We start from the raw sequence: 12,247 nt of genomic DNA, 5'->3' as shown, positions 1-12,247 counted from the left end.
TCCTTACTAAAAGTGTCGTGGAGAAGCTGTCCTTGGCGGGGGGAGGCTGGGAACAGCTGAATGGGGGGGTCCAGAGGCTCTGGCCAGAGAACTCTGACCTGCAGGGTGGGTGGTTGGGACTGTAGTTGGGTGCTCGGGGCTGTTTATTCCTTCCTTCAGCAAATACTGAGCACTTATCATGTTCCAGGTCCTTTGCTAGGCACTGGGGACCCAGTGGTGATCGAAATGTGCAAAGTCCCTGCTGTTGTACTGCTGACATTTCAGTGCAGTGGGTGGGGTGGGTGACTAGACACTGAACAAATAAACCTACCATGTGGCAGGTGGTGATAAGTACAAAAAAAAAAAGAAAGCAGGGAAAGGCACGTGGGTGATGGGTATGGGCAGTTGGTGCTGATTTTGTTAGAATGATCAGGGACGTCATCTTTGATAAAGTGAGCAGAAGGGAGTGAGAGGAGCCCGTGGTGCTCTGTGCGAAGGGCCTTCCAGGTAGAGGGGACAGTAAACACACAGGTCCTGAGGACGGCCCTTGCTTGGTGTGAGTGGGGAGAGGAGCAGGAGAAGGGTCAGAAGTGGCCCGTGTCCACTGACGGCTGCTCGTTCGTCCCCAGGGGTTGGCTGCACCCTGGCCCCGTGCCCCACGCTGGGAGGAGCGTGGTCTAGCTGAGGGTTTCTCACGGCGTGTTCTTTCATGCACTAAAGGATTGGGAGGCTCTGCCACTAAAAAAGGTTTTGTGGACCAAGAAATTGAAGGCTCTTAGAAGTCCTGCAGTAGAGCAACCTGGTGAGATTTGTTCCCCAGCTGGCTCGATGACAAAGGCCTTTACTTCATGGCTCACTGTCCGGGAAGTGCTGGCCCGGTTTATGGCTGGGTAGTGGCATAGCGTCATACAGCTTCACTGTCTGTTTTCCATTTGCTTTGGAATCTGTTCCCTTTACTGCCATGAACTTCATTACACTTAATTCATAGCCCCAGGCCAGAAAAACGTCACAATGGCTGACACTTACCAAGCACTAACCCAGCGCCACGCACCTCCTGTGAGCTTTATGTGAATTAACACGTTTGACACTCATAAACCATCCTCCAAGCCAGGTGGATGTCATCCTGATTTAAGAGAGAAGGAAACTGAGGCAGAGAGGGGCGAAGCAATGTGCCCACACTCACACCTCTAAGAAGCCCAGACCTAGGATTTGAACCCAGGTGGCTTAGCTCCAGAGGCTTTATTCCTAACACTGTGGGATGAGTCCAGGAGCTTCAAATACCATTTATTTAGTAGAATTTGCATCAGAGGCCACAACTGGTGCACAGAGCTCGCACGCTCTGCGGGGACCAGGCAGTGGGCTGTGGTCATTGGGCACAGTTGGTACAGCAGAGCTTGAATCCTATCAGGCCCTGGTTCCTTGCACTACAGAAGGTGAACACAAGGCCCGGGGAGGGGCAGGGACGGGCTCAGTGTCTCCTGTGGGGTCAGTGGCAATTCCAGGTCTCCACGCTCTTGCTATCCTGCTGTGTAAGACGAGACCCCTCCTTGGATTTGATCAGGGGCCTGTGACTTTCTGCTCTAATGGGAGCCATCTGGTGGTCAAGCTGCATCTTTCCGCTCTTCTGGAAGGCCCGCTTCGGTGCTGTGCATCGGGCTTGGGACTGCAGGGGTCTGGAGACTCTCGCTTCCCAAAGCCCACTGGCACTGGAGTCCCAGGTCACTGGGAGAATAGGGGCCAAAAAGTCCAGACTCTGGTTCAACTCTTTCTGTCACTTATGCAGACAGAGTGGCCTTGGGCAGGATATTCAGCCCATCCGTGAAGTGGGGCCAGTCACCGCACCACCTCACTGTACCCTGTTGAAGACAGGACAGTGGAGGGGAAGCTCTAGCACAGTGCCTGGTACCCAGAGGCACCCAACAGATGGCAGCCGGCATGCCTTGTCATCTCACCTCAGTGTGCACAGCGGGCGGCGGCTCTTTATCTGTCTTGTGGCTCAGCCAGCATGTGCCTCTGAGGTCCCTGAGGGTAGGAGTGGGTCTTCATCAGTAGCCCCATTTCCTGGCTCGGCCTTGCAGCCCCAGGTGCCCCGGGGTTGAGCACCTCCTGGCAGAGGCCAGACAAGGCCACTAATGCTTGATTGCACACCGACTGCGTGTCACACCCTAAGCTCACGGCTTTGCAGGCCTTATTGTATGTAATTCTCTCAGCTACCCTGTGAAGTGGGCACTTTATTTTCAGGTAAGGAATCAGGGCTCAAAAAGTTTTGTGGCTGTTTAGACTGACACAGCTAGTAAGTCAGAGCCAAGATTCGGCCACCATGCTCAGCCCTTCCAACCCAACCACAGGTGAGCGTGTCAGAGCAAACGGACCAACGGATGCAGGCCCTGAGGCCCTGAGAGGTAGCACCTTGGGGACCCCAGGGTTCCCGAGGTCATGCAGGCAGTTACTACCCAAGTCTGTACTAAGGGCTCCCCGTTCCCAGATCAGGGCTTTTCCTTCCTCTGCCTGGTGGCCCCACTGGAAGATTTGGTGTCTCCTGCGTGGGTCCCCAGTGCTGAGGAACAGGAGGGATTCCGCTCCCGTGGGGTGAGGCCCGCAGCGGGGTCAGTCTCTGTGATGCCTAGGCTGACTCTCCATCCCCTTCCCCAGATGGTTGCTTTCACTGCAGACTGGAGTGGACAGTCAGCAGCTTGGCCTTCTCCCTTCCTCGACATCTCCCAGCTGGGCAGCTGGCTGAGCTGCCAGCGCCTGGCAGTCAGCTCAGGAGCGGGGCTTTGAAATGGGATCCCCCAGTGCCTGTGGTCCAGTGTGGCCTCCCAGGCCACAGCAGGTGATGGACAGGGCCTGAAATGTGCAGGCCCCCACTGCCTTTGTCTCCAGTGCTGGCTTAGTGGTCGTGGGGCGCCTGGGGCTGAAGGAGGGGCCTCTCAGTTTGGGGCTCTCAACACAGAGGCTGGCTCAGGACAGGGTGGGGAGTTGGCAGGTAATCCTAGTGTGCAGAGGGGCAAATGCAGCCCCCTTATCTCAGTTTATGAGGCCAGGGCCCTGCATAGCCTTCGTGGGAATTATAAAAAAGCCTTTGCATGGAGGGTATTACTAAAAGGCACACTGGGCAGATGCAGCTCTACTTGAGGCACAGGGCTCAGCCCTCAGCTGAGTGTCCTTGTCACTGCTCACGTGGCCGGCTCTCCAGGGTGGCCCTGTGCACCACCCTGCCTCCCTCTCCAACCTCATTTGGTGCCCTGTGTCCACTCTTGCTTTGTCCCACCCCATTCATTCTTCACACAGTGGCCAGGTGGATCCTTTTAAAATGCAGATTGGAACCTGTCATCCCTCTCTATTCAGAACCCTCTGATGGAGTCTTTGATGGCTTCCCACTGCCACTTCAAGCCTCTAGGGCCTTGCAGGTCTGGCCCCAGCTGACCTTTCTGCCTCATCTCCTCTTCTCCGTCTTGATCGCTCTGCTGGCCTCTTGATATTCCTTGACTGTGCTGAGCTCTCTCCAACCTCAGGGCCTTTGCACTTGCTGTTCTTTGAACTTGGCTCCCACCTCTCCCCTAGTTGATACTTACTCATTCTTTAAATCTTAGTTCAAAAGTTCCTTTCTCCAAGAAGCCTCTCTTGAGCCAGCTGACTATATGCCCAGTTATCTACTCTTCTAGAACTGTGAACCTCTTCTGTGTAGCACGTGCAGCATTGAAGTTGATGTGTATTTCTGCTATTTTGATTATTCTCTCTCTTCTCTCTCACCTTTACAGTTCATAAGGGCAGGAGCCATGCCTGTTTTTCTCACTGTATCCCTGTTACTTAACACAGTGCCTGGCATAGTGCATAATTGTGAGGTAAACAAATGAAACCCATAATGGACAGCTGTCATGTGCCAGGTATTCCAGATCTGTCTGCTCTTTCTTTTTAAAAATCCAGTTACTCATCAGATATGTGTTTGCTACCACTGGGTGTCAAGCCTGTGCTGGCATCAGGGATCCAAGGTGGAGATGACATAGTCCCTGCCCTTGAGAGGGCACAGACTGGTGGGGAGACTGAACAGATAGTGCAGCAGCCGCGGTGAGAAATGCTGCAGCTGAGTCTTTAATGTGGTCCCAGGGAGGCCAGTGAAGAGAAGAGGGTAGATGCATTGGGTTTTGAAGGATAAGCGGGAGTTTGTCAGGCCAAGAAGACCAAAAAGAGCTGGCATAGGGACAAGGACACATTGTGCTATATCCAGAGGCAGGTGGCTGGGAGGGTGAGGGATGAGGCACAGGGGCCGGGAGTCTAGGGGAGAGGAAAAGGGGGTGCTGGGGGTTCTGTCTGCAGGCCCCCAGGGAGCCGGCAGCAGCAGGCCCTGGGAGGAGAGGGAGGCACAGGGAGCTGGACTCCTGTGGGGCATGGCTTTGGGAGTGCTGGGGGCGTATAGGGGTTGCGAGCGCTGTGGCGTGGAGTGTGTGCTCCTGCACCCCCGGCGGACACCTCCTCTTTGATCTCTTCTGCATTGGCATCTGCCAAGGATTTCTCCTAAAGAAAGGATTGTGACAAAAGCCAGCTTGGAAACCCCAGGCAGGGGAGTCCAGTGGTCAGGTGTGTGGGCTCCCGGGTCTGCCATCTGGCTGTGAGGTGTGGCTCGTCCTGGCCACTGTGCGACTCAGGGCAGCACTGCCCTCGGAGCCTTGGTGTCCTGGCCTGTGAAGCTAGGTGACAGAGGAACCCTCCCCCTGAGGCTGATGTGAGGACCGAACGAGCAACGGGTGATGCCGCTGGCCCCGTTCTAAGCACTTCATGGGAGTTAACGCTCATCCTTCTCCACCACCCCTTAAGGGATGTACCCTTCGTGGCCATGTGTTTTACAGCAGAGGAAACCGAGGCACAGTGAGGTTACCTAACTTGTTCAAGGCCAGGCAGTCTGGTGGCAGAGTCCATGCGCTCTGGAGCTAGACGTTCCTGTGTGTGGTTTTGGACAAGTTACCTAGCCTTTCTGGGCCTAGTCTCCTTGTCTCTGTAATGGGAGGCAGCAACGCCTCTATCGTGGGTTCACCGTGAGGATCACGGCACCCCTTCCTATAAAGTGCACGAACCGGTTCCTGGCTTTGCTAAGCACGGCATGTCTGTTAGCTGGTGTATTACTGTGATGGGCAGGGCGGACTTAGCACGGCTAGGTCAGCACAGGGTCGGGAGGGTGATGAGCCCTCGTGAGTGTTAGTGAGTGCTGTTGACATTACTGTTATGGCTCCACACCTGCGATTCCATGGTCCCTGGGGGCTGTGGATCTGACAGCTCTCTTCTCCCTCTCTGCCCCGCCCCACCCGGCTGCAGGCCAACGAAAACAGCCTGCTGAGCGCGCAGCTCAAAGGTTTCCCCCTGTTCCTGCACTCGAACCTGGGCCTGAAGGACTGCAGCATCAACCCCAAGTCCCCACTGCTCTACGTGACCCGGCCCAGCGAGGTGGAGAAGGGCGTGCTGCCCGGCGAGGACTGGACCGTGTTCCAGTCGAACCACTCCACCTACGAGCCGGTGCTGCTGGCCAAGACGCGCTCGTCCGAGTCTATCCCGCACCTGGGCGCGGACGCCAGCTTGCACGCCGCGCTGCACGCCACTGTGGTCCAGGACCTGGGCCTCCACGACGGCATCCAGCGCGTGCTGTTCGGCAACAACCTCAACTTCTGGCTGCACAAGCTCGTCTTCGTCGACGCCGTGGCCTTCCTCACGGGCAAGCGCCTCTCGCTGCCTCTGGACCGCTACATCCTGGTGGACATCGATGACATCTTTGTGGGCAAGGAGGGCACGCGCATGAAGGTGGAGGACGTGAAGGTATGGCCGGGGGTGCTAGACCGGGTAGAGTGGGCCTCACTACCTTCAAACGTTGCTGTTCCCCCTGTGACTTTACTGTCTGCACCTCTCCTGGGCTGTCAGTTCCCCTCCCCCAGCCACTTGGTTTTATTGTCTTATTGGAAGCAAGTGTTATTTAAAATTAGTTGAAGTGTTGAATATAGAGGAATTTTGCATCTGGATGTGTGGAGCTCAAGAATATAACTATGGAGAGATGGGAGCCGTGCAGAGTTGTTTACCTACCTCCTAATCCAGACATGAGTTTTTAACTCTCAAAAATGTTTATGTCAGTACCAAAGCTCCTCCAGTACTCGTAAAACAAGAATTAGAGCTTGATGGGGACTTCCCTGGTGGTCCAGTGGTTGGGACGCCACACTCCCATTTCAGGGGGTGTGGGTTCAATCCCTGGTCGGGGAGCTAGGATCTCACATACTGCACGGCATGGCCAAAAAAAAAAAAAAAAAAAAAAAAAAAAAAAAAACTTGAATCATACACAGGGCATACTTTAACTGAGGTCTGTATAGATAGTGGAAGGCATGTATTTAATTCAAAAAATGTTTACCAAACTAAACTAACTGTATGTAAAAGCATTTTGCAAACCATGAAATTTTACACATGTATCACTATAAAAGAGAAGCCTGCAAATTAAGACCATTAAGCATACTTAAAGTACGGTTTTCATCTACTTACTATTTTACTCAGAGTTGCATGCAGAGGGAACAACATCAGGAGTGTAAATGGGAACATCGGTATCAGTTGCCATAAACAGAGGGCAACCGTAACAATAGATCCCATGAAAACAAAACAGGGGATTAAATTCTAGCGAGGTGCTGCTGCCTGCTGACTGCCTGTCCTCTCTTATACGAGATTAGTGAGAGTTAGACACGTATTAGCACCAAACCAAGACGGCTTTTTGATGTTAGGAGGAGGATTGAAAAAGAGACTTCAGAGGAGTGCTTTCCTCCCCGTGGGTGCTGTGTTGGTACTGGCCGTGGGGCTTGGAAGGAAGACCCTGAGCTAGGGCGGGGGGTGTCTGGGGGGGGGTGTTGTCCTCTTGCCTTGGTCAGGAGTGAACTCTGCTCCTCCTTACGCCTCCGGAGGAGAAGAGCAGAGCAGGTGCTGCTGGGGAGCAGGCCCTGTCTGGGGAGTCAAAACTTGGATTCAAGTCCCAATCTGTCCCTGACTGACTGGGTGCCTTGGGCAAGTCCCTTCTCCTGTCTGAGCTTCAGCAGTGAAATGACAAGATGGAGTGGATGGGAGGGGCCTGGATGGCTGGGGCGAAGGGGGCGTGTGCAGACACCAGGCTCGGAGCCCTCCCGGCTCCACCTCTGGGACAGGGCAGTGTTGCTTTGATCTGCTTTACCCATTGTGTTTGCTCCTGAGATTTCACTTCCTCAAGGGCTCCCCTGTTGAAAGAAAGTTTTGAGACAACTCCTGTTAAGCTTTCTAGCTCTGAGGCTTCATGCAATGCCACAAGCCACCTCTAGCAAAGTAGATCACTCTGTTTTCCACGTGGGATGTTCTTCTGGTGGCCCAACCTTGCTCTCTCCTGTGTAATCTAGGTCTTTGCTGCCTGTTCAGGATGAGTCCTTGAGACTGGTCCAGGGTTGACCTCGTGAGGAAATCATGTTGCCAGGCTCACTGTATCTCCTGTGAACCTTGGGCTTGCCCTTCTAGGTTCTTATTTTCCCCATTTTTAGAATGAGAGGAATGCTAGCAGTTTGGAGCCATTTCTGTAGAAGAATACCAATAGAGATGCTCTCTTCTGTGCACTCAGCTCAGTGCAGACTGCTAAGTGCTTTGCCAGCCAGGTCCCATTTGCCTTTTGAGTGAGAAGGGACAGAGTTTTTTGTTTTTGTTGTTGTTTTTCTTTAATCCCAAGCGCTGGCTACAACTGGAGCTTTTCTTTCTGAGACATAAACGTCACCTCATTAACTTGTATAGTACGAGCTGTACAGTGCAACTTAAATAATACCAACAGCAGTGCTTATTCGAGGCTTGATGAGCGCCAGGCTCTATGCTTAGCCCTTTCTGTGCATTGCCTCACCTGATCCTCTCTGAGATGGGTATTGTTTTAAATCCCATTTTACAGAGGCGGGTACTAAGACTCAGAGAGGTGAAGTAACTGGCCCAAGGCCACACATGGATGTCCATCAGGTGGTGCATGGCCTTAGTAAGATGCTGGTGGTGGCCCCAAGAGGGTCAGGACTTTTTATTTGTAAAGTGTTCTGATAGCGGGCTCTTCTTGCAGGTTTCCTAGCAGCCTTGTGCATCATGCCTGGTGGGGACATTTTTGAGTCCTGATTCCAGAGGACAGGTGTATGTTTGTTTCACTAGTGTCGCATCCCTTTATTGACTTGCAAAGCACTGGGTGTGCTGTGCATGGAAACATTGCATTGCTGGATACACAGAATGTCTTTGGAAATGTCGTGGTCTTTTGACATCAGCCTTGCAGTCACCAATGAGGTGAAATCCCCCACATTTGACAGATGAAGACATGAAGCCCACAGTGGCAGTGACCACAGACATGACAATGCCACCATTTTTTATCACCAAAATGCCAGGCTGTTTTACTTGCAGTATCTCATTTAATCTTCCTAAGAGTCCCACGAGGGAGTTGTTATCCCCATTTCACACCTGGGAGAACTGAGGCCTGGAGAAGTTGCAAAGCTTTCTCAAGGACATGGCAGAACCAGGCTAGAGTCTATATCTTGTCTTGCCAGAGGCCTGGTGGAAGTGGCAACCCAGGGCTGGCTTCATGGGTATGGGGCCATGCTCAGAAGGGGCCTGTACAAGGTAATGCTCTGCTATTGCCTTCTTGGCATTTTAAACAATTTTTGAGCAAGGATCCCTATTTTCATTTTTCGCTGGGCCCTGCAAACTTTGTAGCTGGTCCTGCAGGAGCAGGACCCTTCTGGGCCCTCATGGGAGGAGTGGGGAGTTCCTGGCTTCCCCTCACCCCTTTCTTCCCTCTCTGCCTATCCTAGGCCCTGTTTGATACGCAGAACGAACTACGGACACACATCCCAAACTTCACTTTCAACCTGGGCTACTCAGGGAAATTCTTCCACACAGGTAAGTGGGCCTGGCTTTGCCCCCACTAGCAACTTCCGGGGGCCCTCAACATCCAGGCCCTCGGAGTGCTATGCCATGGGGTCAGCAGGCAGGTGGAAGGGCCCACTTAAGGCCACACTTGACCTCTGTGGCCTCTCCCAGAGCCACACAGCCCACAGAGCAGTCACAGCCCTGGGCAGAGGGCATTTGGAGACAACAGTGACACAATGCTGTCCCCCACTCATCCATCCCCAGCCCTCAGGCTCTGCTCTCCTGGGGGTGGGCATCTTCTCCCTCTTGTCTCCCTCTCACCCTCACCTTTTCGTATTCTTTGTGCTACTTCTGCCTCAAAAAGAAATTGGTTGAATTTTAAGAACATGACAGAAATATATAGCAGAGAAAGTGAAAAATACCATCTGATTGTACACACCCCAGAGATGAGCACTGTCACTAGTTTAATTGCTTTCTTTCTTTTTTATTTTATTTTATTTTATTGGAGTACAGTTGGTTTAAAATGTTGCCTTCGTTTCAGGTGTACAGCAAAGTCATTCGGTTATACATATACACATATTCATTCTTTTTTAGATTCTTTTCTTATATAGGTTATCATAGAATACTGAGTAGAGTTCCCTATGCTATACAGTAGGTCCTTGTTGGTTATCTACCTTATATATAGTAGGGTGTGTATGTTAATCCCAAGCTCCTGATTTATCCCTCTCCCCCATGTTTCCCCTCTGGTAACCATAAGTTGGTTTTCAATGTCTGTAAGTCTGTTTCTGTTTTGTAAATGAGTTCCTTTGTATCAGTTTTTAAAAATTAGATTCCACATATGAGTGATATCATATATTTGTCTTTCTCTGTCTGATTTACTTCACTTCGTATGATAATCTCTAGGTCATCCATGTTGCTGCAAATGATATTATTTTGCTCTTTTTTATGGCTAATATTCCATTGTATGTATATATCACTTCTTTATTCATTCCTCTGTCGAATGAATGGCTGTTGTAAATAGTGCTGCTGTGAACATTGGGGTGTATGTTTCTTTTCAAATTATGGTTTTCTCCAGATATATGCCCAGGACTGGGATTGCTGGATCATAGCATAATTCTACTTTTAGTTTTTTAAGAAACCTCCATACTTTTCTCCATAGTGGCTGTACCAGTTTACATTCCCACCAACAGTGTAGGAGGGTTCCCTTTTCTCTACACCCTCTCCAGCATTTATTGTTTGTAGACTTTTTGATGATGGCCATTCTGACTGGTGTGAAGTGGTATATCGTAGTTTTGATTTACATTTTTCTGATAGTGATGTTGAGCATCTTTTCATGTGCTTTTTAGCCATCTGTATGTCTTATTTGGGGAAATGTCTATTTAGATCTTCTGCTTGTTCTTTGAATGGTTTTTTGTTTTTGTTTTTTTGATATAGAGCTGCATGAGTTGTTTTCTGTATTTTGGAGATTAATCTCTTGTCTGTCACTTCATTTGAAAGTATTTTCTCCCATTCTGTTGTCTTTTCATTTTGTTTATGATTTCCTTTGCTGTGCCGAAGATTTTAAGTCTAATTAGGTCCCATTTGTTTATTTTTGTTTTTGTTTTCATTATTCTAGGAGGTGGATCCAAAAAGATATTTCTGTGATTTATGTCAAAGAGTGTTCTGCCTGTGTTTTCCTTTAAGAGTTTTATAGTGTCTAGCCTTACATTCAGTTCTTTGATCCATTTTGAGTTTATTTTTGTGTATAGTGTTAGAGAATATTTTAATTTCATTCTTTTACATGTAGCTGTCCAGTTTTCCCAGCACCACTTATTGAAGAGACTGTTGTTTCTCCATTGCATATTCTTGCCTCATTTGTTGTAGATTAACTGACCATATGTGTGTGGGTTTATTTCTGGGCTTTCTGTCCTATTCCATTGCTCTAAATTTCTGGTTTTTGCACCAGTAGCATACTGTTTTGATGACTCTAGCTTTGTAGTATAGTCTGAAGTCAGGGAGCCTGATTCCTACAGCTCTGTTTTTCTTTCTCAGGTTTGCTCTGGCTCTTTGGGGTCTTTTGTATTTCGATACAAATTAAATTTTTTTTTGTTCTACTTCTGTGAAAAATGCCATTAGTAATTTGATAGGGAATGCATTGAATCTGTAGATTGCTTTGGGTAGTATAGTCATTTTGATAATATTGATTCTTCCAATCCAAGCACATGGATATCTTTCCATCTGCTTGTGTCATCTTCGATTTCTTTCATCAGTGTCTAATAGTTTTCAGAGTACAGGTCTTTTGTCTCCTTAAGTAGGTTTATTCGTAGGTATTTTGTTCTTTTTGATCTGATGGTAAATGGGATTGTTTCCTTAATTTCTCTTTCTGATCTTTTGTTGTTAGTGTATAGGAGTGCAAGAGATTTCTGTGTGTTAATTTTGTATTCTGTAACTTTACCAAATTCACTGATGAGCTCTAGTAGGTTTCTAGTAGCATCTTTAGGGTTTTCTATGTATAATATCTTGTCATCTGCAAACAGTGACAGTTTTGCTTCTTTTCCAATTTGGATTCCTTTTATTTCTTTTTCTTCTCTGATTGCTGTGGCTAGGACTACCAAAACTATGTTGAATAAAAGTGGCAAGAGTGGATGTCCTTGTCTTGCCCTGATATTAGAGGAAATGCTTTCAGCTTTTCATCGTTGAGAATGATGTTAGCTGTAGGTTTGTCATATGTGGCCTTTATTATGTTGAGGTAAGTTCCCTCTGTGCCCACTTTCTGGAGAGTTTTTATCATAAATGGGTGTTGCATTTTGTCATAAGCTTTTTATGAATCTATTGAGATGATCAGTTTGTTAATGTGGTGTATCATATTCATTGATTTCCTGATATTGAAGAATCCTTGCATCCCTGGGATAAATCCCACTTGATCATGGTGTATGATCCTTTTAATGTACTGTTGGATTTTGTTTGCTAGTATTTTGTTGAGTATTTTTGCGTCTATGTTCATCAGTGATATTGGCCTGTAATTTTCTTTTTTTTGTGGTATCTTTGTCTGGTTTTGATATCGGGGTGATGGTGGTCTCATAGAATGAGCTTGGGAGTATTCCTTCCTCTGCAGTGTTTTGGAAGAGTTTTTTAATCACTGTTTCAATTTCAGTACTTGTGATTGGTTTGTTCATGTTTCCTGTTTCTTCCTGGTTCAGTCTTGGAAGTTTGTATCTTTCTAAGAATTTGTCCGTTTCTTCTAGGTTGTCCATTTTATTGGCATGTAGTGTTTTGTAGTAGTCTCTTATGATCCTTTGTGTTTCTTTGGTGTCAGTTGTAACTTTTTCATTTCCTTTTTTTTTTTTTTTTTTTTTTCATTTTCTGGGGGTACACCAAGTTCAATCATCTGTTTTTATATACATATCCCTCATTTCTAATT

General features: G+C 48.6%; 1 protein-coding gene across 6 annotated transcripts in view; it reads left to right on the top strand.

The window, feature by feature from the left end:
* NDST1 (N-deacetylase and N-sulfotransferase 1) overlaps positions 1-12,247 on the top strand; it is a 72,186-nt gene that overhangs the window by 30,443 nt on the left and 29,496 nt on the right. For 5 of the 6 annotated variants that reach the window (XM_057730970.1, XM_057730960.1, XM_057730956.1 and 2 more), the window contains 2 exons: positions 5,290-5,784; positions 8,790-8,877. In XM_057730970.1, coding sequence (XP_057586953.1) covers positions 5,290-5,784; positions 8,790-8,877 — 583 coding nt within the window. Of the gene's footprint in view, positions 1-3,759; positions 3,867-5,289; positions 5,785-8,789; positions 8,878-12,247 lie in introns of those variants that run through there. The other variant, XM_057730976.1, reaches the window with a different exon arrangement.

This window comes from Hippopotamus amphibius, chromosome 1 (genome assembly GCF_030028045.1).
Source record: "Hippopotamus amphibius kiboko isolate mHipAmp2 chromosome 1, mHipAmp2.hap2, whole genome shotgun sequence".
Taxonomy (NCBI): domain Eukaryota; kingdom Metazoa; phylum Chordata; class Mammalia; order Artiodactyla; family Hippopotamidae; genus Hippopotamus; species Hippopotamus amphibius.
This window is presented reverse-complemented; position numbering and strand designations above follow the sequence as displayed.